We start from the raw sequence: 27,862 nt of genomic DNA on the forward strand, positions 1-27,862 counted from the left end.
GCGTATTTTCTTCTGTTGAAGCCATTCTGTTGTCCTGTTGCATCACCCTACTTATGTTGAGGTTCAATTGGCGGACAGATAGCCTTACATTGTCCTGCAAAATGTCTTGATAAACTTGGGAATTTATTTTTCCGTCGATGATAGCAAGTTGTCCAGGCCCTGAGGCAGCAAAGCAGCTCCAAACTATGATGTTCCCTTCACTATACTTTACAGTTGGAATGAGGTTTTGACGTTGGTGTGCTGTGACTTTTTTTCTCCAACATAGTGTTGTGTGTTCCTTCCAAACAACTCAACATTAGTTTAATCTGTCCACAGAATATTCGCTACTGGAACATCCAGATGCTAACTTCATACGTGCAGCAATGTTTTTTTTGGATAGCAGTGGCTTCTTCTGTGGTGTCCTCCCATGAACACCATTCTTGTTTAATGTTTTACATATCGTAGACTCGTCAACAGTGATGTTAGCATGTTCCAAAGATTTCTGTAAGTCTTTAGCTGACACTCTATTCTTCTTAACCTCATTGAGCATTCTGCGCTGTGCTCTTGCAGTCATCTTTGCAGGTTGGCCACTCCTACGGAGAGTACAGTGGTTCCTCCTTTAAAAGTTGTGAGCTTGCACTGCGGGACTTAGAGGTACCCAGCATAATGTTTTAGGGAATCCTGAGAAAACCAGCAAACCAGGCTGTCGTCTTGTGAAACAGTGGATGTAAAGATTCTAGCTAGCTAAAGCATTTACTGCAAATTGAATGTACAATTGTGTAAGCTTGCTGTGCAATGCAGCTGAAGTAACATAGCTAGCTAACTATTTACTTGCTTATTGTGTAGTGGAGGATAAAAATAACTGTATGCCTATGGATGTGTAGCTAGCTGCAGTATGTAGCCGATCTGAGTATGGACCCTGAAACGTTAGGTTCTGAACAAATATTCATACCAATCTATGAACCTCAACTATCATAGTTGTTGTATCAACTTCAAGTCTGAATGGCATTAATGAAGCCTATGGATAGAGTAGAATATAATAACTTTATTGTGCCAAGGATGCAAGTCCTATATACAAATGTACTGTAGTTATTGTAGCCTGTACATTGAATATATTCACTGATCATGTACTCTTCCTTGGCAAATAAAGGTGTGGTTCAGGTATGAATCTCTGAGACATTCTTTTTCAGTCATATCAAACTCCATTATCCATTATTTGAATTATTACAATGATTACACATTGTAACTATGCAATAGAGTAGAAACATAATTGATTTGTAATTCATATATACAGAAAAAAACGATGCATATCTAACTCCCTTTATCTGCATTAATCTGAGGACCCTGGATAGTATTTCAATGAGATACTTAATTTCAATCAGTGGAGCATGTGAAACGCTTTATTGAAAGAAGTTAATTATCCAGGTGTTATAAATACATAAAGACATTATAATTATGATAATTGTAATATTATATATACAAGTTCAATCTGTACTTCAATGCACACATGGTGTGCATTATAAAACGAGGAAGAAAGACGAGGTGGGGAGAGAGGTGTAGAAGACAGAAAGAGGTAAGAACAGCGGCAGACAGCATATGATTCATGAATTACAGTGCTACCCTAATATTCTCTCAGTTCATCACAATTGCGGTGTCTCGTAACCAGCCTTGGGCCCCCAGTTAGCCCGAAGGTTATCTTAAGAGCGGGTGAGGTGGCAATGACGGGACTGGCTTCCTCTCTCACATCAAAACATACCTGCAGACGAGAGAGCATGATTAAGCCTTGTTTTTTTAATTCTAACACAGTCAGTCATGTTATATCAGGAGGTGAAATGCAAAACTGACCTTGGATCATTAACTCTGGGACTACTACATCTCTGTCTGTATTTCAATATGAAGCATCTCTTTAATAAGACTTCCTGTTGACCCGACCAAGTGACATCTCATCTATGATCATGCTGTGCCATCTGTGTCAGCCAGTTCAGATGCGAGAGGGGTTCACCAAAACAGCTGATATAACCTAGAGGATTTAGGGATAAGGGGGAGAGGGATGAAGTGAAGAAAAGAGACTGTTATTGTGTGTGTGTGTGGTCTCACCTGGTGTCCACACTAAGTGGCTACAGAGTACTTTATGCTGAAAAACTGACACGAGGACAAACAATAGACAATAATGTCAATAGAAGATACTATATGTGACGCAGACACCTATCAGAGTGTACCTGAAACATTTAAATATAGAGGGCTATGTGTCTCACCACTTGGTTATTGCAAGGCTAACCCCCAGGGAAATCATTTACATTTTAGCCATTTAGCAGACGCTCTTATCCAGAGTGACTTACAGTAGTGAATGCATACATTTTTTGTTGTTGTACTGGCCCCCCATGGGAATCGAACCCACAACCCTGGCGTTGCACACACCATGCTGGCATTGCAAACACCATGCTCTACCAACTGAGCCACAGGGAAGGCCCTGTGGCATGACTTGGCAGCAACAGATAGTCCAGTGAAAATGGCTGTGTTTATGTGGTGTAAATCTGAAAATTAGCAGCTGGGTTTTTTAGTTAATGCATGTGAGACAGGTTCCATGTACAACAAGACAGGCAGAGATGGAGAAAAAGAACACAGAACAGTTTAATTACCTCTGGTTATGGACACTTTTGCCAGCAATAAAAGCTTCCACGGCCGGTTCCTTAGACAGTGAACATCTGGCAATATCTACATTTTCGACCACTTGGTCAGCTCGCTCTCTGAAAGTAAAGAAAACAGCTTATTTTTTATAGATATGAAAACAATAACTGAGATATGACCGTTCAATCTAAAGCAGATGTCATTTTTAGGATACATCAATACAGCCCGGTGCTGCTTACCTGGGATGCCATCTTCGTATGTGTCTGCTTTGACTTCCTTTGTGTAGGAAAAAAGTTGTTTTCAGAACAATTATTTTTGATTGAAAAAATAAAAAATAGCTCTCGACAAAAAGACACAAATGTACCTCCATAGCATATAACAATTTGCCTGTGAATAACCACACCTTCATACAAACATGCTACTGTATGCAGAATTATTGACGCACACCCGAAGATGCTGCCATATCCTGCCAGCATGCCCAAAAGGGAGCCACCCAAGAGCAGAATGATGACGCGTGGAAGAGGGAAATGAATGGGATGGTTACAGCAATTTGTTGCAAGTTGGGGTGGAGGGCTAATAGCTGAACAATAGACTATTCAACCTTTACTAAAGAATAGTCTAATAGCCGAGCTAGGTGTGAAACCCCCCCCCCCCCCCCCCCCCCCCTCCTATCACAGGCCAGATTTGCCCTACCGACTAAGGGGTAGCTTGCTACTCAATGTAATAAAGTAATGACTTTTCAAATAAGTTACCTTACACATTATGTTGGTTGACAATTTGTTTGCTACTCTGTCCTTACGAACCACATAGCATATCATTACAGCAGTATGTACCGGAATGATAGCTAGCTACCTAACGTTAATAGTTATATATCAAACTTGCCAGTATATTAACTACAGGATATCTAACTACCCAACATTTATTGACTTGATTATTCTCATCATTCTTAGCTTAGCTAAATGGTATAGTCATTGTACTTTCTCAATGGACATTCAGGTGCTTTCGGAAATTCGCTCTGTCTATCTATAGGCTGGACAATAGAACGAGTAAAAATTCACCAAAGGCTGAAAACGGCTTAACGGATTCATCTGAACATGCCGCAACTGGATCTGTAACCTGTTAGGGCTAGGGGGCAGTATTGACACGGCTGGATAAAAAACGTACCCGATTTAATCTGGTTACTACTCCTGCCCAGTAACTAGAATATGCATATAATTATTGGCTTTGGATAGAAAACACTCCAAAGTTTCTAAAACTGTTTGAATGGTGTCTGTGAGTATAACAGAACTCAAATCGCAGGTCAAAACCTGAGAAGATTCTGTACAGGAAGTACCCTGTCTGACCATTTCTTGGCCTTCTTTGTCATCTCTATCCAAAACAAAGGATCTCTGCTGTTACGTGACACTTCCTACGGCTCCAATGGGCTCTCAGAAGGCGGCAAAAAGCTGAATCGTGGCTTTGCAGGCTCTGGTTGAAAAAAAGTAGCGCGTTTGGATAGTGGCTGGTTACAGTACTGTGAGACTCAGGCGCGTGCCCGCGTCGACCGAATGCTTTGTTTTCTTTCCTCTGTTTACCTAAACGCAGATTCCCGGTCGGAATATTATCGCTTTTTTTACGAGAAAAATGGCATAAAAATGGATTTTAACCTGTTGGGTCTAGGGGGCAGCATTTGCACGTCTGGATAAAAAAAATGTACCCGATTTAATCTGGTTACTAATCCTACCCAGTAACTACAATATGCATATACTTATTATATATGGATGGAAAACACTCTAAAGTTTCCAAAACTGTTTGAATGGTGTCTGTGAGTATAACAGAACTCATTTGGCAGGCAAAACCCTGAGACATTTTCTGACAGGAAGTGGATACCTGATGTGTTGTATTGACTTTAAACCTATCCCATTGAAAAACACAGGGGTTTAGGAATATTTTGGCACTTCCTATTGCTTCCACTAGATGTCACCAGCCTTTACAAAGTGTTTTGAGTCTTCTGGAGGGAGATCTGACCGAACAAGAGCCATGGAACGTTGATGTCCCATTAGACACCTGGCGCGCTAGTTCATGTTGGGTACCCTCGTTCCAATACGTTATAAAAGAGTATGCATTCGTCCACCTTGAATATTATTCATGTTCTGGTTAAAAAAGGCCCTAATGATTTATGCTATACAACGTTTGACATGTTTGAACGAACGGAAATATATTTTTTCCCCTCGTTCATGACGAGAAGTCCGGCTGGCTTACATCATGTGCTAACGAGACGGAGATTTTTGGACATAAATGATGAGCTTTTTTGAACAAAACTACATTCGTTATGGACCTGTGATACCTGGAAGTGACATCTGATGAAGAGAATCAAAGGTAATGGATTATTTACATAGTATTTTCGATTTTAGATCTCCCCAACATGACGTCTAGTCTGTATCGCAACGCGTATTTTTCTGGGCGCAGTGCTCAGATTATTGCAAAGTGTGATTTCCCAGTAAGGTTATTTTTAAATCTGGCAAGTTGATTGCGTTCAAAAGATGTAAATCTATAATTCTTTAAATGACAATATAATATTTTACCAATGTTTTCTAATTTTAATTATTTAATTTGTGACGCTGACTTGACTGCCGGTTATTGGAGGGAAACGATTTCCTCAACATCAATGCCATAGTAAAACGCTGTTTTTTGATATAAATATGAACTTGATAGAACTAAAAATGCATGCATTGTCTAACATAATGTCCTAGGAGTGTCATCTGATGGAGATTGTAAAAGGTTAGTGCATCATTTTAGCTGGTTTTATGGTTTTGGTGACCCTGTCTTTGACTTGACAAAACATTACACACAACTCTTGTAAATGTACTGTCCTAACATACTCTAAATTTATGCTTTCGCCGTAAAACCTTTTTGAAATCGTAAAACGTGGTTAGATTAAGGAGATGTTTATCTTTCAAATGGTGTAACATAGTTGTATTTTTTAAAAATTTGAATTTTGACATTTATTTGGATTCAAATTTGCCGCTCTTGAAATGCACCTGCTGTTGATGGAGTGCACCACGGGTGGCACGCTAGCGTCCCACCTAGCCCCAAGAGGTTAAACAGCGGTTGACATGCTTCGAAGTACGGTAATGGAATATTTAGAATTTTTTTGTCACGAATTGCGCCATGCTCGTGACCCTTATTTACACTTCGGATAGTGTCTTGGAATGCACAAACAAAACGCCGCTATTTGGATATAACGATGGATTATTTTGGACCAAACCAACATTTGTTATTGAAGTACCAGTCCTGGGAGTGCATTCTGACGAAGACAACAAAGGTAATCAAACTTTTGTAATAGTAAATCGGAGTTTGGTCAGGGCTAAACTTGGTCGGTGTCTAAATGGCTAGCCGTGATGGCTGGGCTATCTACTGAGAATATTGCAAAATGTGCTTTCACCGAAAAGCTATTTTAAAATCGGACACCTCGATTGCACAAAGGAGTGCTGTATCTATAATTCTTAAAATAATTGTTAGGTTTTTTGTGAACGTTTATCGTGAGTAATTTAGTAAATTCACCGCAGGTTTGCGGGGGTATGCTAGTTCTGAACGTCACATGCTAATGTAAAAAGCTGGTTTTTGATATAAATATGAACTTGATTGAACAAAACATGCATGTATTGTATAACATAATGTCCTAGGTGTGTCATCTGATGAAGATCATCAAAGGTTAGTGCTGCATTTAGCTGTCTTCTGGGTTTTTGTGACATTATATGCTAGCTTGAAAAATGGGTGTCTGATTATTTCTGGCTGGGTACTCTGCTGACATAATCTAATGTTTTGCTTTCGTTGTAAAGCCTTTTTGAAATCGGACAGTGTGGTTAGATTAACGAGAGTCTTGTCTTTAAAATGCTGTAAAATAGTCATATGTTTGAGAAATTGAAGTAATAGCATTTCTAAGGTATTTGAAAATCGCGCCACTGGATTACACTGGCTGTTGCGTAGGTGGGACGAATTCGTCCCGCCTAGCCCAGAGAGGTTAACACCCCGGCCATCCTACAATCTAAGCTTGATGCCCTCAATCTCACACAAATTATCAATGAACCAACCAGGTACAACCCAAAATCCATAAACACGGGCACCCTAATAGATATCATCCTAACCAACCTGCCCTCCAAATACACCTCTGCTGTCTTCAACCAGGATCTCAGCGATCACTGCCTCATTGCCTGCGTCCGTAATGGGTCTGCGGTCAAACGACCAACCCTCATGACTGTCAAACGCTCCCTAAAACACTTCAGCGCGCAGGCCTTTCTAATCGACCTAGCCCGGGTATCCTGGAAGGATATTGACCTCATTCCAACAGTACAGGATGTCTGGTTATTCTTTAAAAGTTCTTTCCTCACAATAAGCATGCCCCATTCAAGAAATGTAGAACTAGGAACAGATATAGCCCTTGGTTCACTCCAGACCTGACTGCCCTTGACCAACACAAAAACATCCTGTGGCGTACTGCTTTACAATCGAATAGCCTCCGCAATATGCAACTTTTCAGGGAAGTTAGGAACCAATATACACAGGCAGTTAGGAAAGCAAAGGCTAGCTTTTTTAAATTTGCATCCTGTAGCACTAACACCAAAAAGTTCTGGGATACTGTAAAGTCCATGGAGAATAAGAGCACTTCCTCTCAGCTGCCCACTCACTGAGGCTAGGAAACACTGTCACCACCGATAAATCCATGATAATTGAGAATTTCAATAAGCATTTTTCTACGGCTGCCCATGCTTTCCACCTGGCTACCCCTACCCCGGTCAACAGCCCTGTACCCCCCACAGCAACTTGCCCAAGCCTCCCCCATTTCTCTTTCACCCAAATCCAGATAGCTGATGTTCTGAAAGAGCTGCAAAATCTGGACCCTTACAAATCAGCTGGGCTAGACAATCTGGACCTTTTCTTTCGAAAATTATCCGCCGAAATTGTTGCATTCCCTATTACTAGCATGTTCAACCTCTTCGTATCGTCTGAGATCCCCAAAGACTGGAAAGCTGCCGCGGTCATCCCCCTCTTCAAAGGGGGAGACACTCTAGACCCAAACTGTTACAGACCTATATCTATCCTACCCTGCCTTTCTAAGGTCTTCGAAAGCCAAGTTAAGAAACAGATCACCGACCAATTTGAATCCCACCGTACCTTCTCTGTTATGCAATCTGGTTTCCGTGCTGGTCATGGATGCACCTCAGCCACGCTCAAGGTCCTTAACGATATCATAACCGCCATTGATAAGAGACAATACTGTGCAGCTGTATTCATCGACCTGGCCAAGGCTTTCGACTCTGTCAATCACCACATTCTTATCGGCAGACTCAACAGCCTTGGTTTCTCAATGACTGTCTCGCCTGGTTCACCAACTACTTCTCTGACAGAGTTCAGTGTGTCAAATTGGAGGGCCTGTTGTCCGGACCTCTGGCAGTCGCTATGGAGGTGCCACAGTGTTCAATTCTTGGGCCGACTCTTTTCTCTGTATACATCAATGATCTCTGATCCACCTCTAAGCAGACGACACCATTTTGTATACTTCTGGCCCTTCTTTGGACACTGTGTTAACCTCTCTTGGGTAGGGGGCAGTATTTTCACCTCCGGATGAAAAGCGTGCCCAAAGTAAACTGCCTGTTACTCAGGCCCAGAAGCTAGGATGTGCATATAATTGGTAGGTTTGGATAGAAAACACTCTAAAGGTTATAAAATAATGTCTGTGAGTATAACAGAACTGATATGGCAGGTAAAAACCTGAGAAAAATCGATCCAGGAAGTGGAATTATTTTCATGTGGCTGTTTTTCAAATCAATGCCTATAGAGAATCCAATGGGTTAGGAATCAGATTGCAGTTCCTATGGCTTCCACTAGATGTCACCAGTCTTTAGACATTGTTTCAGGCTTTTATTTTGAAAAACGACGAGTCAAAAGCCATTTTGGTCAGGGGACAGAGAAAGTATGCAGACCTGATTTGGGCACAATCCCGTGAGTTCGCCGTTTGTTATTTTTCCTTTCTATTGAAAACGGTACTGTCCGGTTGACATATTATTGATTATAAAGACAGTAAACAACCTGATGATTAATTATAAACATCGTTTGACATGTTTCAACGAACTTTACCGGTACTTTTAGTATGTATTCGTCTGCCTGTTGTGACCGCCTTGTATCCATTGGATTACTGAACAAAACGCGCCAACAAAACAGAGTTTTTGGGACATAAAGAGGGAATTTATCGAACAAAACTAACATTTACTGTGTAACTGGGAGTCTTGTGAGTGCAACCATATGAAGATCATCAAAGGTAAGTGATTCATTTTATTGCTATTTCTGACTTTAGTGACTCCTCCACTTGGCTGGTAAATGTTTGTATGCTTTTTTACGCGGGGCGCTGTCCTCAGATAACCGCATGGTATGCTTTCGCCGTAAAGCCTTTTTGAAATCTGACACAACGGCTGGATTAACAAGAAATTCATCTTTGAGCTGATGTATAACACTTGTATATTTTATGAATGCTTATTATGTGTATTTCTGTATTTTGAATTTGGCGCTCTGCAATTTCACCGGATTTTGGCCAGGTGGGACGTTAGCGTCCCACATACCCTAGAGAGATTTTAACTAACCTCCAGACGAGCTCCAATGCCATACAATTCTCCTTCTGTGGCCTCCAACTGCTCTTAATTGCAAGTAAAACTAAATGCATGCTCTTCAACCGATCGCTGCCCACACCTGCCCGCCCGTCCAGCATCACTACTCTGGACGGTTCTGACTTAGAATATGTGGACAACTACAAATACCTAGGTGTCTAGTTAGACTGTAAACCCTCCTTCCAGACTCACATCAAACATCTCCAATCCAAAGTTAAATCTAGAATTGTCTAGCTATTTTGTCACCCACCAAGTTTGAGACTCACTAAACTCAGAATTACTATTAGAAAAATTAGATTACCTTTGCTGTTCTTCGTCAGAATGCACTCCCAGGAATTCTACTTCAACAACAAATGTTGTTTTGGTTCCAAATAATCCATAGTTATATTCAAATAGCTCCGTTTTGTTCGTGCTTTCAGGTCACTATCCGAAGGGTGACGCGCAAGCGCATTTCGTGAATTCTTTTCTCTCGAAATATTCCAATACCGTGCTTAGAAGCATGTCAAACGCTGTTTAAAATCAATTTTTATGCTATTTTTCTCGTAAAATAGCGATAATATTCCAACTGGGCAACGTTGTATTCATTCAAAGGCTGAAAGAAAAAAATGGATAATTCTCATGAACACGCATCTCAGTGTCACTTGTCCCAGGCTGACCAGTAACAAACAGAGCTGTTGTACTTTGCCCAGAGACAGCAGACACCCCATTCCACTTTCTGGCGGCTTTAGAGAGCCAATGGGAGCCTTAGAAAGTGTCACGTTACAGCACAGATGCTGTATTTTCGATAGAGATGCAACAGAAGGACTACAAATTGTCAGACAGGGCACTTCCTGTATGGAATCTTCTCAGGTTTTGGCCTGCCATATGAGTTCTGTTATACTCACAGACACCATTCAAACAGTTTTAGAAACTTTAGAGTGATTTCTATCCAAATCTACAAATTATATGCATATTCTAGTTTCTGGGCAGGAGTAGTAACCAGATTAAATCGGGTACGTTTTTTATCCGGACGTGCAAATACTGCCCCAACAGTTAGCATGTCCAATCCAAAATTAAATCTAGAATTGGCTTCCTACAAAGCCTCCTTCACTTATGCTGCCAAACATACCCTCGTAAAACTGACTATCCTACCGATCCTTGACTTCGGTGATGACATTTACAAAATAGCCTCCAACACTCTACTCAGAAAATTGGATGCAGTCTATCACAGTGCCATCCGTTTTGTCACCAAAGCCCCATATACTACCCATCACTGCGACGTGTATGCTCTCGTTGGCTGGCCTTTTCTTCATATTCATCGCCAAACCCACTGGCTCCAGGTCATCTACAAGTCTTTGCTAGGTAAAGCCCCGCCTCATCACAGCTCACTGGTCACCATAGCAGCACCCACCCGTAGCACGCACTCCAGCAGGTATATCTCACTGGACACCCCCAAAGCCAATTCCTCCTTTGGCCGCCTTTCCTTCCAGTTCTCTGCTGCCAATGACTGGAACGAACTGCAAAAATCACTGAAGCTGGAGACTCATATCTCCCTCACTAACTTTAAGCACCAGCTGTCAGAGCAGCTCACAGATCACTGCACCTGTACATATCCCATCTGTAAATAGCCCAACCAACTACCTCATCCCCCATACTGTTATTTATTTTATTTATTTTGCTCCTTTGCACACCAATATCTCTGCTTGCACACTCGTCTTCTGCACATCTATCACTCCTGTGTTTAATTGGTATATTGTAATTATTTCGCCACTATGGCCTATTTATTGCCTTACCTCCCTTATCCTACCTCATTTGCACACACTGTATATAGACTTTTTTTATATTGTATTATTGACTGCATGTATTGTTTATTCCATGTTTAACTCTGTGTTGTTGTTTGTGTCGCTCTGCTTTGCTTTATCTTGGCCAGGTCGCAGTTGTAAATGAGAACTTGTTCTCAACTAGCCTACCTGGTTAAATACAGTGAGGGATAAAAGTATCCCCTGCTGATTTTGTACGTTTGCCCACTGACAAAGAAATGATCAGTCTATAATTTTAATGGTAGGTTTATTCGAACAGTGAGAGACAGAATAACATCAAAGAAATCCAGAAAAACGCATGTCAAAAATGTTATAAATTGATTTGCATTTTAATGAGGGAAAAAATTACATTAAAAAATGCTGCAGCAGCACACAGGGTGTGCTGCAGTATGACACAACTTTTAAAGGAAGAACCATTGTAGAAACAGTGCTGAACTTTCTCCATTTATAGACAATTTGTTTTACCGTGGACTGATGAACATCAAGGCTTTTAGAGATACCTTTGTAACCCTTTACAGCTTTATGCAAGTCAACAATTCTTAATCTTGTGTCTTCTGAGATCTCTTTTGTTTGAGGCATGGTTCACATCAGGCAATGCTTCTTGTGAATAGCAAACCAACATTTTGTGAGTGTTTTTTATAGGGCAGGGCAGTTCTAACCAACATCTCCAATCTCGTCTCAGTGATTGTACTCCAGGTTAGCTGACTCCTCACTCCAATTAGCTTTTGGAGAAGTCATTAGCCTAGGGGTTCACATACTTTTTCCAACCTACACTGTGAATGTTTAAATTATGTATTCAATTTAGACAAGAAAATTACAATAATGTGTGTGTCATTAGTTGAAGCGGAGTGTGTTTGTTTGTTGTTGATGAAGATCAGATCAAATTGTGTGACCAATTTTTTCAGAAATACAGATAATTCCAAAGGGTTCACATACTTTTTCTTGCCACTATATGTGTTATTGTTTTACCATAGAGGACCACTTTGGAAACAAGTGATTTAATGAATGCATTTAAGTGATATCCTCTGGGTCCACAATGTACATGTTGTTGTATGTCTGTTCCCCAAAATAAAATCAATTCAATTCAGTAACATTAGGTGGAATTACACATCCTTTTACCTCAGATTGGTGATGTTAGTATAAAAGTTTATAGTCAGCACGATGACATAAGATTGATTGCTTAAAACAGATCAATATCTTTGGCTTTGTACCATTGACTTTGTCACATGCTCCGGGATGCGCAGGGGGACCTGTCATATGCCGTATGCCTTAACTACCAGACCATCTCTAGGGACCCATTTATGAACTTTGAGTGGTTATATTTATGCAGCCCCATCCCTCAGCTGTTTACCAAAACAAGTGGCAGGGTGGCAGTTTTGTTGTTTTTCTAATCCCAGACGGCAGCTTTAACATAATGGAAAATAAAACAAAACTTCAAGTTTGAATAATTTCCTTGTTACCTTTATTCATTGTATTAGATACTTTGTGTTTTACATAGTAGTTTTACACATCTAGATTATATGGTTAATTGTCTGTATATATGTACACCTTAAATAAATCTTACATTAACACCAATAAAATAAAAACATTTACAGTGCAAAAAATGTGTATTAGTGGTTGACTCATACCCTATAATCTGCAATCAATGTCAGTCACATGCTAAACTGGTTGTTTTGCATTTTTTGCATTCATGCTTGCACACAATATACCATGTAACTTTGGAAACAGTGCCTCTGCTCATACGATATTATTTGACAGTACCTTTGACACCAGACATACATGTCACTGAGGGAATCTGGAAAGGTGAGGCTGAATGAAAAGTACAAGTGCACTATGAAATGGCAGTTTCACAAGGTTGGGGAAGTGTGATCTCATGAAATCAACGCCCACCTAAGAGAAAAAGGGTAAGAACAAGTGGTTTGGTGAGGTAAGACTAATGAGAGTGTGGGTGGGAGGGATTCAATGACAGAATATGCCTGACACATTCATGTACTGTATTTTAGCCACACAAACACAGTTCTCCTTTTCTCTGGATCGTACTACAGGATAAGGCAATGGGCACTATATAGCGAAGATTTAAAAAAAAAAGGTGTGTGTGGAAAACATCTGTTATCTTATTATCTGAATGTGAATGAGGGGATGCTCACAACTTGTCTTAGCTTTCTAACTTATGTTTTCATGTGTGTGCGTGCGTGCGTGCACCTACACTTTAAAGACAGGTAGAGGTAAAAGGAAAAAAATCATAATAGTGGTAATAGTAGTGGTATAAATAGTAGTGGTAATAGACAAATAAATATCAGGAGGCAATGTGGTATCTAAAGCCCTAATTTTTTATACCAGCAAAACAATACACAAACGTGGTGTACACACAGGTGAAGTATCCAACCAATCAATAATGATATTAGTGAATCCTTGAAGTGTGAGGGTGACTTCATATTTGATTGTTTTTAAAAAATACTATGATAATAAGCTTACTATATCAATATTCTGAAAGATAAAGGTTTTCTTACCACTGAAACATTAAATACTCCTTTTTAACACAATACAAACCTGAACCAAGGAGTTTTGTTCTAGATTGGTTCAAGTAAGGAATCTTATAAAGGCATATTTTCTATTTACATGTATTTTCTATGTATTTTCTTATTTTTGCGTTATGCATAAGGTTAACGTACAGTACATAATTCCATTTAATGTGTGCCGCCCCTGGGTAACCAGCCCAAATTCATCACATGCATTTTTCCTCATACATTCACATTATTTAGTTATTCATATTTTACAGTAAATTCTTGCTAATATACAGAGAGAGAACTGAGGTAATGCAGGTGTGTCGGGACAGTTTAGATGTCTGAAAGTGAGCCACATGGAGACATTTTGGAGGATTTCAGGAGAAATCTTCTAAATGTATAGGTATAGAGGTCACGACAAGTACAGCAGTCAAATGGATGGAAATGCAATTATTAATGACACATAACAGGGTTTGGGCCGATTCTGAATTTCTGGATTTAATGAAATTACATTTCCATTTGAATTTCATAGAATTTTATTCAATTAAATTCCACTTAATTCAATTCAAATTCTTCTTCCTGTGGAGTGTGGCCAATACAATTCTGGAATTGAATTGGACTGTGTGGTCCTATGGTAACACTCCTAGCAGAAAGCACACATGTACAACCCTGACGGTCATTGATTAGAATTGACCCCAACCCTGACACATACAGTATACAGTATATTGCTGTTAGTTTTGTGATGTCAATGTTCCATGTACTGTGGTTTATGTGTGACTGTGAAAATGACTGCATGAGATTTGCTAACTATATAGATAATTCTAGATTTCTATAATAATAAGGTTCCATTTGCTGCAAAATACTGGTAACCTCCATTCATTTGTTATTACTGTATACCTTTTTGTTAATCAAATGTCAATTTTTATGATGGCAGAGTATACAGACTTCCCACATGCAGACAAAAGCACCCTTCAATTGAAAATAAATTGCACAAGGTTGATAGACATTAACCATACATATTGTTGTAATTTTGTACATAGAAGCCTAACACTCTTGCATCAAATAAATATTGACATGTTAAATATTTGAGAATTCATACTTTTTTTGGGTAGTGATAATTCTGGCAGGTATAACAAGAAAATGTATCATGCATTTTACTGCTCCTATAAACTTCTCTAGGAGGCTGCATATTAAAGTCTTAATTTCAAGAGTGTGCTAAACATTCAGTAATCTAAGTATAGCATTTTATGACTATTTCAAACATCGAGTGCCAGTTATCTTATCTACTACCATATTTTGACTTTACATATGGGTTATGAGTGTCCTATCGGAGTCTACACATGCTTTGCTTATTCAGAGTGAAGAATATTGGAAGCTAATATATATTTTGAGAGGCTGCAGATAAGGCCAATTCAATCAAGTGCAGATTTAAAAAAATCTACCCTGTGGTTTCACTCAGAATCTTTACACTGTTTTTCAGTTGTTAAATGTTTGAAAATGGACACAACCCAAATCTCTTGGCGTTATTCCAACTTGAGATCTGAAAGAATTATTCATTCAAAAGTATCAGTTTCATTCGCTTATCTCAATTTTTCATTGTCTGTAGTCTTTGTATATTGCAGCTTAAACATTGAGTCAATTATGTTACGTTTTTTCATTTGTCTGCAATTGATTGAATTGGGTTAAACATTTCCAGTAGAGTTTAGCTTTCCAATTGGTGTGTGAAGCATGGCAAGCTCTGTACAATATGAACTCTTATGTCCAATGGCAGGTGGAGAAGTGGATAAGATCATAAGTAGGCCTATCAAGACCCAGGAAGAGGCAAGATCCAACACCTAGAGTACATGTTACTGCTACAGTACAACTGGGCTACTACTATTTTAGTAATTAGAGCTAGTATGTCAATCCAAAAATAATACATGAATCTTCTGAACAGACATGGTGAGACATCCAGAAGGGGAGATGGAATATTTGAACTTCAGTCTTTTGGACAAAGCAAAAGATAAATTTGCAAAAATCAGTTCCTATCTCCAGCTCTGAAATTCAAAACTGCTTGGACTGCTTCGTATTTTGATGCTCTGTCACTAAGTACACAAGAGAGGAGATAATCATGGCTCCAAACCACATTTTAGTCTTATGTGAATCCACTCATTGTGTGGAGAATCAGCAACATCACTTCATCATCATCAAACTCACTATACAACACTGGAGTGACAAGTCGAGTGAAGTCATCCGGTCAGTCAGTGAAACCAGTTAAAGAGTGCCATCCAAAGTCTTATTCAAAAAGGTTTCTCACAATCTGTCCTGAAGCAGAAAACATTATTGTTGCACCTCTGGTGTTTCATGCCAGGCTCAGCCACCATAGCTTTGTCAGAAGTCTCTTGTGTACTTCCTTCAGCCTCCTCAATCTACTGAGTAGTCCACTGATCTAGTAAAACAAGTGACATGCATAAGACGGCATAGTTGCTCCTCTACCTGGCTAATACACCCCCACATCCCAAAAAACGACATCCCCCGGTCATCTACAACCCCCACCCCCCGCCCCAAAATAATAATAAGGGGTCTCAGATGGATATAGGGCAGGCGATGATTTTGTCTTCCAGCATAACGCTGACCACCAGAAAAACTAAGTATAGCACGAACATGATGAAGCCCAGCAGCTTGCTCATCCGCCACTTGCAGGCAGCAATCGAGATGATGACGAAGATGAGCATGAGAAAGAGCAGCACAATGGCGCAGAACAGCCCATTAGAGCTCACTGCCACAGGCCGCATGTTGTTGATAATGGACCAGAGGAGCCATGGGAACGGCAGGCTGAAACACACAAAATAAACAGACACACGTATTACATGGTCATCAGCCATACTTAAAGTTTATCTTTCAGCATCACATACATCTGTGTAATAAATCTAGATAATAGCTATTGTTCAGTTTAGACCTGAGAATGGACGCCTCTGGGTTGTAATGAATAAAGTCCCTTGGCAAAATGTCCACAGTGGGAACTTCCATGTCACCACCGATGGGCAAACCTTATTCAATCGAATAAATTTGAGAATACAAAAGTTCAATTAAGTTCAATTAACTTTTACATCCTCTTAAAAAGTATCTGGTGTCTACCAAGCATTTATCATAAATCTGGTAATAATTGTTATCAAAATGATGTTATCAAAAAAAGTGTGGTTTTAATTAATCTCAATGAAACCGAAAGCTACTTATTGGATAAGAACAAAGTAATGCTGTATGACTGTTACTATGTAATATGTAAAAACATCCCCCAGCACTGCAAAAATGCTAATAAGAATAATCTAATAATAAACAATGTTCAAAATGTGAAAGGAACATATATTAAAAATAAATGAGTATTGTAAAACTTAAAGCTGCAAAAAGTAACTTTTCGGGCAACCCAACCAAATTCACATAGAAATGTGAGATAGATCTGTCATTGTCATTGAAAGTAAGTCTAAGAACAGTATATCTGTTCTATGTGCACTATTTATATGCTTTCTGTGCTTAAGTTACATTATTGCGTCTTTTACAATCGGTTTTGTACACCAGCTTGAAACAGCTGAAAATAAAATATTTTTGGTTATGGAAATATATTTCACAGCGGTTTAGATGGAACAATTACTCTCTACACAATACTTACTTGTTTTGTCACAATTGAAATTAGGCGAACTATTCTAATTTTTGCATAGTGCATCTTTAAATTAAAGGCAGTGTCTCAAATATCCGTTGGTATCTTTTTAATAGTCAGGCAACAGCGTTCATTTCAGCAAATAAACAGCTGTTTCAAATAAATGCCAGATCTTGATGAATTGTTTACAAGGTTACCATAAACTACCATGAATTGTTTACAAGGTTTAATGTTTGATTTGATTCAGTAAATAATTCAGTAATGACAAATTATGGCAATCATCAGTTTTTATTGCCAGTAAGAAACTGGTAGCTGCTGAGAACTGCTAGCTAATTGGCAAGCACAAAAACAGTCAACAATTTAGCGGGTACAGAGCCCTAGAAATGGTGAAAGGAAGAAATGCCGAAAGGAGAATAATTATTATTATGTTCTGTAAATTAATTAAATATATTTTTAAATAGAGGCATATTAACCTGTTAGGGCTAGGGGGCAGTATTTACACGGCCGGATAAAAAACGTACCCGATTTAATCTGGTTATTACTACTGCCCAGAAACTAGAATATGCATATAATTATTGGCTTTGGATAGAAAACACCCTAAAGTTTCTAAAACGGTTTGAATGGTGTCTGTGAGTATAACAGAACTCATATGGCAGGCAAAAACCTGAGAAGATTCTGTACAGGAAGTACCCTCTCTGACCATTCCTTGGGCTTCTTGGCTCTGTTTATTGAAAATGTAGGATCTTTGCTGTAACGTGACACTTCCTACGGCTCCCATAGGCTCTCAGAACCCGGGAAAAAGCTGAATGATGTAATTCCAGCAGCTGGCTGAAAAACTTTAGCGCCTTTGGTTAAGTGGTCTATCAGAGGACCATCAGACTGAGGCTCGTGCACGAGGGGATCCCATGTTTTTATTTTCTCTCTCTTTGAACGTAAACACGCTTTCCCGGTCGGAATATTATCGCTTTTTTACGATAAAAATCGCATAAAAATTGATTTTAAACAGCGGTTGACATGCTTCGAAGTACGGTAATGGAATATTTAGAATTTTTTCGTCACGAAATGCATCGTGCACGTCACCCTTCTTTACACTTCGGATAGTGTCTTGAACGCACGAACAAAACAGAGGATATTTGAACATAACTATGGATTATTTTGAACCAAACCAACATTTGTTATTGAAGTAGAAGTCCTGGGAGTGCATTCTGACGAAGAACAGCAAAGGTAATACAATTTTTCTTATAGTAAATCTGACTTTGGTGAGGGCTAAACTTGCTGGGTGTCTAAATAGCTAGCCCTGTGATGCCGGGCTATCTACTTAGAATATTGCAAAATGTGCTTTCACCGAAAAGCTATTTTAAAATCGGACATAGCGAGTGCATAGAGGAGTTCTGTATCTATAATTCTTAAAATAATTATGTTTTTTGTGAACGTTTATCGTGAGTAATTTAGTAAATTCACCGGAGGTTTGCGGGGGTATGCTAGTTCTGAACGTCACATGCTAATGTAAAAAGCTGGTTTTTGATATAAATATGAACTTGATTGAACAAAACATGCATGTATTGTATAACATAATGTCCTAAGTTTGTCATCTGATGAAGATCATCAAAGGTTAGTGCTGCATTTAGCTGTGGTTTGGGTTTATGTGACATTATATGCTAGCTTGAAAAATGGGTGTCTGATTATTTCTGGCTGGGTACTCTGCTGACATAATCTAATGTTTTGCTTTCGTTGTAAAGCCTTTTTGAAATCGGACAGTGTGGTTAGATTAACGAGAGTCTTGTCTTTAAAATGGTGTAAAATAGTCATATGTTTGAGAAATTGAAGTAATAGCATTCTAAGGTATTTGAATAACGCGCCACGGGATTCCACTGGCTGTTACGTAGGTGGGACGAAATCGTCCCACTGGCCCTAGAGAAGTTAAGACAAAAGAAATGTGACATAGTGTATAAATGATAACACACTAGTACAGGAAATTAAGAAATTGATTAAAATGCTGGAAGTAAAAGCTGGAACTAAACAATTAACTATGCAAATGAGCAAAATCTGTGTGCATTAGAAGCCTGTCTCTAATAAGTGCCTGTTGTGTTAAGTGATTTAAGCAATTGCTATTAATTGAAATGTTATGGTAATTAGAAATTAGAGTGATCACAGTACTGATGACAAAAGCGTACCCAACAGTGATGTCAAAGATGTTGGAGCCCACAGAGCTGGACACGGCCATGTCCCCCAGCCCCTTCCGTGCAACAATGACACTGGTGATTAGGTCAGGTATGGAGGTACCAGCTGCTAATATAGTCAAGCCCATAATCTCTTCTGTAATCCCAATAGTCTCTCCAACCTGTAAAGAGTAAAGAGAAAAAAATGGGGTAAATAAATATTTTAAGTGGAGGTGAGGTTTAAGGAATTAAACAGTCAGCTATACTTTGACATATTTTGGGGTTTTCTTTTTTCATATTCTGCTGAAATTTTGTTTTCCGTTTAGACGGAACTGTCTGCTGTCTGAATATCCCTATCCTTTTCTAACTACCGATACGTCCTGCCACTTGCTTGTGAACATGCTTGTGTTCTGTTCTGTGTGAGGTGGTTTAGCGTTTTAACAAAAAGAAAATAGGTTTCACTAAATGTATACTGGACAAAAATATAAATGCAACAATTTCAAGATTTTACTGAATTGAAGTAAATATAAGGAAATCAGTCAATTGAAACAATCTAATCTATGGATTTCACATGACTGGGCAGGGGCGCAGCCATGGGTGGGCCTGGCTCCCAAGTGGGTGGGCATATGCCCTCCCAGGCCCACCCATGGCTGCGCCCCTGCCCAGCCAATCAGAATTATTTTTTCCTCCACAAAAAGGCTTTATTACAGACAGAAATACGGTCAGCTGTCTAGGTGCCTGGTCTCAGACGATCCCGTAGGTAAAGAAGACGGATGTGGAGGGCTGGCGTGGTTACATGTTGTCTGCGGTTTTTAGTCAGGTTGGACGTACTGCCGAATTCTCTAAAATGACGTCGGAGGCGCCTTATTGGTAGAGAAATTAACATTAAATTATCTTGCAACAGCTCTGGTGGGCATTCCTGCAGTCAGCATGCCATTTGCACACTCCCTCAACTTGAGACATCTGTGGCATTGTGTTGTGTGACAAAGGTGCACCTGTGTAATGATCATGCTGTTTAATCAGCTTCTCGATATGCCACATCTGTCAGGTGGATGGAGAATATTTTTATATTTTTTTATCATTTGAGAGGAATAAGCTTTTTTTTGCAAATGGAACATTTCTGGGATCTTTTATTTCAGTTCATGAAACCAACACTTTACATGTTGCGTTTATATCTTTGTTCAGTATAGTACTGTTCCAATCTAAACATTTTCAGCAACTATGTTGGATGCAAAACTAGGCCAGATCAGTACAGCTTGGTTTGGCTCAGTAGTGTGAAAAACCCTTATTGGTTCAATTAATTTAGCCCCCAGTGCACCCCACGTACCTGGTGAGCCCACCACACCATTAAGTACGAGAATCCAGCAATCCAACAAATAGAACCCAGAAATGAGATGGGAAAGAACTTCTTTGCAGTCTGTTAGACAAAGGAGGAAAAGGCTATGGTTACTCTAAAGGCGTAAATGACAAATGAAGCCTCAATATTATTGATCTACAGGTATCTAAAGCAAACAACACATCACACTTATTATTGACCAGTTATAGCTAAATAAGTATAGACAGATACACTTCATACCAAACATGAGTCTTTCTATGTCTGTGTCCCAAATGCACCCTATTCCCTATACTACTTTTGAGCAGGGCCCATAGTGTGTAGAGCACTATATAGGGAACAGGTTTCCATTTGGGCCTATTTCTGTATCTGACAAACTGGAACAGTAAGAGATAGAAATGGAGGGGAATCACTTACTGGTTTCCTGACATCAGGCAGTGTTAGCCACAGAGGGAAGACGATGGGCATGATGATGAGGTAGGTGAAACGCTTGCGCATGGTATCTGGCCAGGACAGGCTCAGAGGCTGGTCCTCATCCTCCTCATCCTCAGCCTAAGAAAAGAGAGCAAGTGTGGAAAAGAGAGGCTTTCAGTATCGATACAGTTTCAAAATTAAATACAGCACTCGTACATCTGAGTTCTCGTTGCAGGTGCGTCAGAATAATGCAATAACTTCAAAGAAAAGAAAAACCTGCGGTATTGATACAGTTAAATGTGAAATTGGTTTGGAGAAATTGGGAGATCTGTGCTCAAAATGTGGTGCAGTCAGGGTCAGCCAGGCCTTTCTGGGGAAAAAAATATGAATACTATGATGATGATAAATAATAATGACAACTAAGGCCTTAGGAAATGATTATAGAGTTGGTTGGCATTCCCTCACTCTCTGTGACCTTGAGAGAGGGGTGTTTGATGACAGTGGTTTGGAAGATTGCTCCAAGCCTGGATGAGCCTGACACTCTACTCATCAGGTGCTCATACATGGCGCACGATCGAATGTCTGGACTGCTGGACCTTCAGTGTGGTCATCAGAATGCCAAACAAGAGGGATACCTCAACTTCTAAAGATAAGGGTCTGCATCGCTGTGTAGGTGACATGGAAGTAGGCAGTGGCTCACTTTAACATGGAAATCTGTCTCACTGCATGACATTAATCCAAGCAGGCCTCTTCTGGCCAAAATTCCAGACCCAGTTACCTGATATATTGCATTATTGTCACAATATTGAAGCTGATGGGGGACATTTTCCTCTCCCTAAAACACGCGGAACAAGCTTAAGAACCTGAGCAATGACGAGTTAGGTATTTTCGGCTCATCTGCAGGTGCATCTGCACAGATCTTGACAACATCTAGCCTATACCAACAAAGGTGGAGCAGAAAAATGTACTGTGTACTTGCGGTACTTGCAAAAGGGATTCCAGACGTATAGAGCGTGTTGGAGTAATTTTCAAATATGAAATTATAGTTTTGACTTTGATAGCTAGTTGGTCATTGATTTTGATCTGTAGTTAACTAGCCATTTTTACAAAGTTCGCAATAAGTGATTGTAATGACAGTCCACCAGAACAGACCCGAGAGAGCAAGATGTAGTCTGCATTTAAGCTGATCACACAGTACATTTTTTTTAAATAATGTCATGATATACTGTAAATTATACACAATATATAACATTATGATTGCATTAATTTAGGCTAACTTACCTATCTGGGTATGTGATTTTAGAATTTTATTGTACAACTTTCATCAGCAAATTGGAGTTAAAGGACATAGCCATACAAATTAAATAACATTTTATTGGTCACATACACGTGTTTAGCAGATGTCATTGCGGGTGAAGGGAAATGCTTGTGCTTCTAGTTCTGACCGTGCAGCAATATCTAACAAGTAATATCTAACAATTTCACAACAAATACCTAATACACACAAATCTAAGTAAAGGAATGTAATTAAGAATATATAAATATTTGGATGAGCAATATCAGAGCGGCATAGACTAAGACACAGTAGACAGTATAGAATACTGTATATACACATGATATGAGTAATGCAATATATATATAGGCAGCAGCCTCTCTGTGCTAGTGAAGGCTATTTAACAGTCTGATGGCCTTGAGATACAACCAGTTTTTCAGTCTTTCGGGTCCCAGCTATGATGCACCTGTACCTGTAGGCTCTCTGGATGATAGCGGGGTGAACAGGCAGTGGCTCGGGTGGTTGTTGTCCTTGATGATCTTTTTGGCCTTCCTGTGACATCGGGTGCTGTAGGTGTCCTGGAGGGCAGGTACTTTGCCCCCGGTGATGCGTTGTGCAGACCACACTACCCTCTGGAGAGCCCTACAGTTGCGGGCGGTGCAGTTGCCGTACCAGGCGGTGATACAGCCCGACAGGAAGCTCTCAATTGTGCATCTGTAAAAGTTTGTGAGGGTTTTAGGTGACAAGCCAAATTTCTTCAGCCTCCTAAGGTTGAAGAGGCACTGTTGCGCCTTCTTCACCACACTGCCTGTGTGGGTGGACCATTTAAGTTCCTCAGCGTACATATCACTGACAAACTTTTCACCTTCTCCACTGCTGTCCCATCGATGTAGATGGGGGGTGCTCCCTCTGTTGTTTCCTGAAGTCCACAATCATCTCCTTTGTTTTGTTTACGTTGAGTGAGAGGTTATTTTCCTGACACCACTATCCCAGAGCCCTCACCTCCTCCGTGTAGGCTGTCTAGTCATTATTGGTAATCAAGCCTACTACTGTTGTGTCGTCTGCAAACTTTATGATTGAGTTGGAGGCGCGCATGGCCATGCAGTAATGGGTGAGCAGGGAGTACAGGAGGGGGCTAAGCATGCACCCTTGTGGGGCCCCAGTGTTGAGGATCAGCGAAACGGAGATGTTGTTTCCTACCTTCACCACCTGGGGGCGGCCCTTCAGGAAGTCCAGGATCCAGTTGCACAGGGCGGGGTTCAGATACAAGGGGCTCGAGCTTAATGATGAGCTTGGAGGGTGCTCTTTGCTAAGAAGCTATTTTAGTTTATTATTTACCATTTAAATTTAAAACAATCAACTGTAAGGTACTTAATTGTTACCCAGAAATGACCCAATAGAGATAAAACGGCTGCATTGAACCTTTAAGTAAAAGGGACTCTACATTTTTATGTTCCCGAGAATAAATATTAAGTAACTTAAATTGTTATAGTTCAGAATACATAATGCAATTTAGTGTAAAAAAACACAAAACAGCTTTAAGTATTTACAACTTAAAAAGATACCCAAATTGGTGTTGATGTCACTATATTACTTTAAGTATTGAACACTGCAATACTTTGAGTTGGGTTACTTGAATGGTTCTAGGCAACAGGTTTCCACCAAAAAATGTTAATTAGCAGAACTAATTACTTTTTACAGTGTGGGAAGGGGTGAGACTAAATTCGTACATACATCACCAAGGGGGATATGTGATCTGGTGTCGGCAGCGCTACCACTAGACCAGACTCCTGCACTCTCGGAATATTGTTATTGGAAATAAACTGTGAATGTAAAAGTTAGATATATTTTTAATCAACCAGTTAAAAGGTGACATTTATGACTGTAGCTGGTATATAAAAACATCTCTATCGTGAATTATGAATTAAGTATTTATTAAGGATCCCAATTAGCTGCTGCCTCTTCCTGGGGTCCAGCAACATTTAGGCAGTTATAAGGTACAATATTAATTTAAAATAAGGAAAGAGCACAAACACACCCTTTTGAGAGTGGAAAGCAGTCTCAGATTCCCTTGTCACCAATTAAAGAGGAGGACCAGGACCCCCTTTGGGACTGCTGGAGAACAGGTCCTCACACGCCAATCAATGTAGAACGCATCAAGGATTATTGCTGTCAGCCAAGTCTGTCCCTTACTCCCTTGCTCTGTGGACAATGATGAATGCAAAAAAACATCAGAGAGTATTGTTTTCAAACCTAAGGGTATGATATCCTGTTCTAATGAGACCAAAGGTTCATTCGTTGAGTTTGAAATGTAAAAAAGGTCAAGATGAAGTACCTACGCGGCATATTAAGCGGGCTGGAGCACTATAGAAGATGGACCTGATGACAGCTCAGGCTGCTTAATCTGCCATGACCGTTGGCGCTGACAAGAGACTTGCTTGTAACCTTGGCGATGAAACAGCAGTAAAACAAAAGGGCTATTCTCTTCCTCCCTCTCCACATCCAGATGATTGTATTGTTATCAATAGCATGGCGTCCACAACCGTGCTATATTCAGGCGAACCAATATATTCAGATGCCTTTTTTTGGTTTCCACTTCTGGTCTTTGGGGGTGATATATAATATATATTATAAACTGTGTGGTTCAAGCCCTGAATGCTGATTGGCTGACAGCAATGGTATATCAGACTGTATACCATTGGTATGACAAAACATTTATTGTTATTGCTCTAATTAAGTTGGTAACCAGTTTATAAAAGCAATAAGGCACATCTGGGGATTGTGATACTGTATATGGCCAATATACCACGGCTAAGGGCTGTGTCCAGGCATTCCGCGTTGCGTCGTTGCCTGGACACAGCCCTTAGCCGTGGTATATTGGCCATATACAGTATCACAAACCCCAGATGTACCTTATTGCTTTTATAAACTGGTTACCATATATATATATATATATAAGGCCTGAGGGGGTGTGGTATATGGTATATATGCCATTTAGCAGACACTTTTGTCCAAAGTGCTTAAAGTGGGCTTAATCTGTGCTTAAACATTACATTTTATTAATGATTGGAGACTGGCGCAGGAATTCATAATAGGGGGGTTTACTACTCCACCCAAAATATACAACATGCCATGAAAAGGCACGGGGACGAAGCCCAAAACAAACACGTATACAAAAACACAGGGATGTAACCCAAACAAAAGAGCGAGGTTAAACCTCTAATATGTACCCGCAATACACTACACGGGGCGAGACCCGTAATAACAAATGCACAGCAATACATGGGACGAGACCTGTAATAACAAGTGCACAATACACGCAGCACGAAAGCCGAAATAACAACGCACAGGTACTCACAGACCAACGGACATGGGAATAATAACCGACAAGACAATGGTGAACAGAGGGCACATATATACAATTACTAATCAGGAGAATTGGAATCAGGTGTGTGTAATGAGACGCCTAGAGTGCAGTGACGCCTAGAGGCCGGTGACATAGACCTCCGGTACTGGTGCACGGAATGAGCAGCAGTACAGGTGGAAATCGTGACATGAGAAAGCGGCATGTGAGTGAAGACCCTATCTGAAGAGTCTTTTTATGCTTCACATGAAAGCAACATTTAAGATTGTCTGTAACCTATATTAATTCTGTTTTTTTCCATTTAATTATTGTTCAGGTTCGGCATTCCATAACTCTAAGGTTCATATCTTTGAGGTTCTACTGTATCTGACTAGTACCTTAGTAACTATGTGCACAAGTGGAGGGATGGGAATTATTGAGTTGTGTGCCCACTTGTTTGCAGTTGGGTCTATGTTGGTTTGTGTGTGTGTGTGTGTGTGCCCCTAAAATGGGTTTCTTACCGGAGCTTCCCCTTCTTGTCCTGCAGTGCCATTCATTGGTGGAGGGATGGGAATTATTGAGTTGTGTGCCCACTTGTTTGCAGTTGGGTCTATGTTGGTTTGTGTGTGTGTGTGTGTGCCCCTAAAATGGGTTTCTTACCGGAGCTTCCCCTTCTTGTCCTGCAGTGCCATTCATTGGTGGTGTGACTTCCACCTCAACATTTGAGCTGTTTGGAAGATTTTTATCTGCATATCATAAAAGAGAAAACATGGAGAGCAATTAATGTAATTGTGGTATAGATGGGTTGCAAATTGACTCAATATTGTAATGAAGATTCTCTTTAGGCACTGTGCCCTCCTCTGAATGTTCTACTAAATTCATTCTGAATTGGCGCTGATGAAGATTTAGTCTAAAGTGCATTATAGTGTCTTGGAAACACGATGACATTTCAAATGGAGACAAATATTTCATAGAAAACCTTTTGTCATCATTGTGATGCAGTATAATATGCAGTATAACTCTAGCTAGCTAAGATTGAGGGGACAACACCACGATTTTTACTAAATATAATTTGCATTGCTAGCTATTTGTAAAGAACTTTGCTAGCTAATGGCAACCTTGCCATCTGTCTAAAGTACATTTTACGACACCATAGTGATGGCAAAGTTTTTTCCTACTAATTATTTGCCTACTTTAGACACATCGTATTTCCAGGCCACTATAGTGTAATTTAGACGAAACGGTCACTAACCAATGTTGACAATGACTTGCTAACACTCGACTTCGAGCATGACTATTGCTGAGGCGTCTGTAGAACTTTCATAACAATGGCATGACCAAGTGACGGAGATGCAATCCATGAATACAGGTCGGAAAAAAGCCAATTCAGTGTAGCAAGTTCATCAAATACAGAGTAATATTCGTAAAACAACACTGTAAAATGCTGCTATGATTAATCAAGAGATTCATTCATTAAGAAATTACTAGCTATAACTGCACATCCATCAATCAAACTATCTACGGTATCCGATGATGATTGCCCTCAGAAAATAAACATTGTACACACTACTTTATGCAAACTTATTTTTACCACAAACAACAAAACTTTTCTCCCCCTTCACAAAGTGTTGCCATGAAAGAAAGGTAAAAAACAAAACAATACTCAGCTCTGTAGAGCTTCTGCAGGTGTACATGATCTTTTCAAGACAAGGATTGAGGAACACTGCATTAGGACATCCAACCTTCACGTCTTTCACAGTCATGCCTTACAGCTTCAAACAGTGGCTGCATATATTGTTTTGGGATTTTCAGAGCACAATATGTGCCCATAAGCATTGCTAGCAGCACCAAAAATGCTAAGTGATGAGATGCTGGACCTAGGGTGTCTGTGAGTCTGTGTTCCTGTAGTGCAGCTCCCCCTATCTTGTAAGAGGGCTACCTTTTGTCGAACTTCATTTATGGCCCTATTCATTTACGGCCAGATTTACTTACACTATTCATTAAAATACAAAATGCCGAAAGCTATAAAATCGGATGACTATAAATAACATAATTGACATGGAAATTGCTTTAATCCAAGTGTGGTTGTGATATTGCCAGTGAGGTAATGTGATCTGATACTCCTATTGTCTAACAAATGGCTTCCCTGGCCCTT

General features: G+C 39.8%; 1 protein-coding gene across 4 annotated transcripts in view; it reads right to left on the minus strand.

The window, feature by feature from the left end:
* Positions 1–12,492: 12,492 nt before the first annotated feature.
* Positions 12,493–27,862, minus strand: part of LOC106609072 (sodium/potassium/calcium exchanger 2) — a 209,352-nt gene continuing 193,982 nt past the window's right edge. For all 4 annotated transcript variants that reach the window (XM_082977564.1, XM_014207462.3, XM_014207461.3 and 1 more), the window contains 5 exons: positions 26,368–26,453; positions 21,095–21,229; positions 20,672–20,761; positions 19,360–19,526; positions 12,493–16,365 (listed from right to left, as the gene is read on the minus strand). In XM_082977564.1, the coding sequence (XP_082833690.1) occupies positions 16,116–16,365; positions 19,360–19,526; positions 20,672–20,761; positions 21,095–21,229; positions 26,368–26,453 (728 nt within the window). In that variant the 3' untranslated portion in view covers positions 12,493–16,115. The remainder of the gene's footprint in view (positions 16,366–19,359; positions 19,527–20,671; positions 20,762–21,094; positions 21,230–26,367; positions 26,454–27,862) is intronic.

This window comes from Salmo salar, chromosome 07, assembly GCF_965601325.2.
Source record: "Salmo salar chromosome 07, fSalSal1, whole genome shotgun sequence".
Classification (NCBI taxonomy): Eukaryota; Metazoa; Chordata; class Actinopteri; order Salmoniformes; family Salmonidae; genus Salmo; species Salmo salar.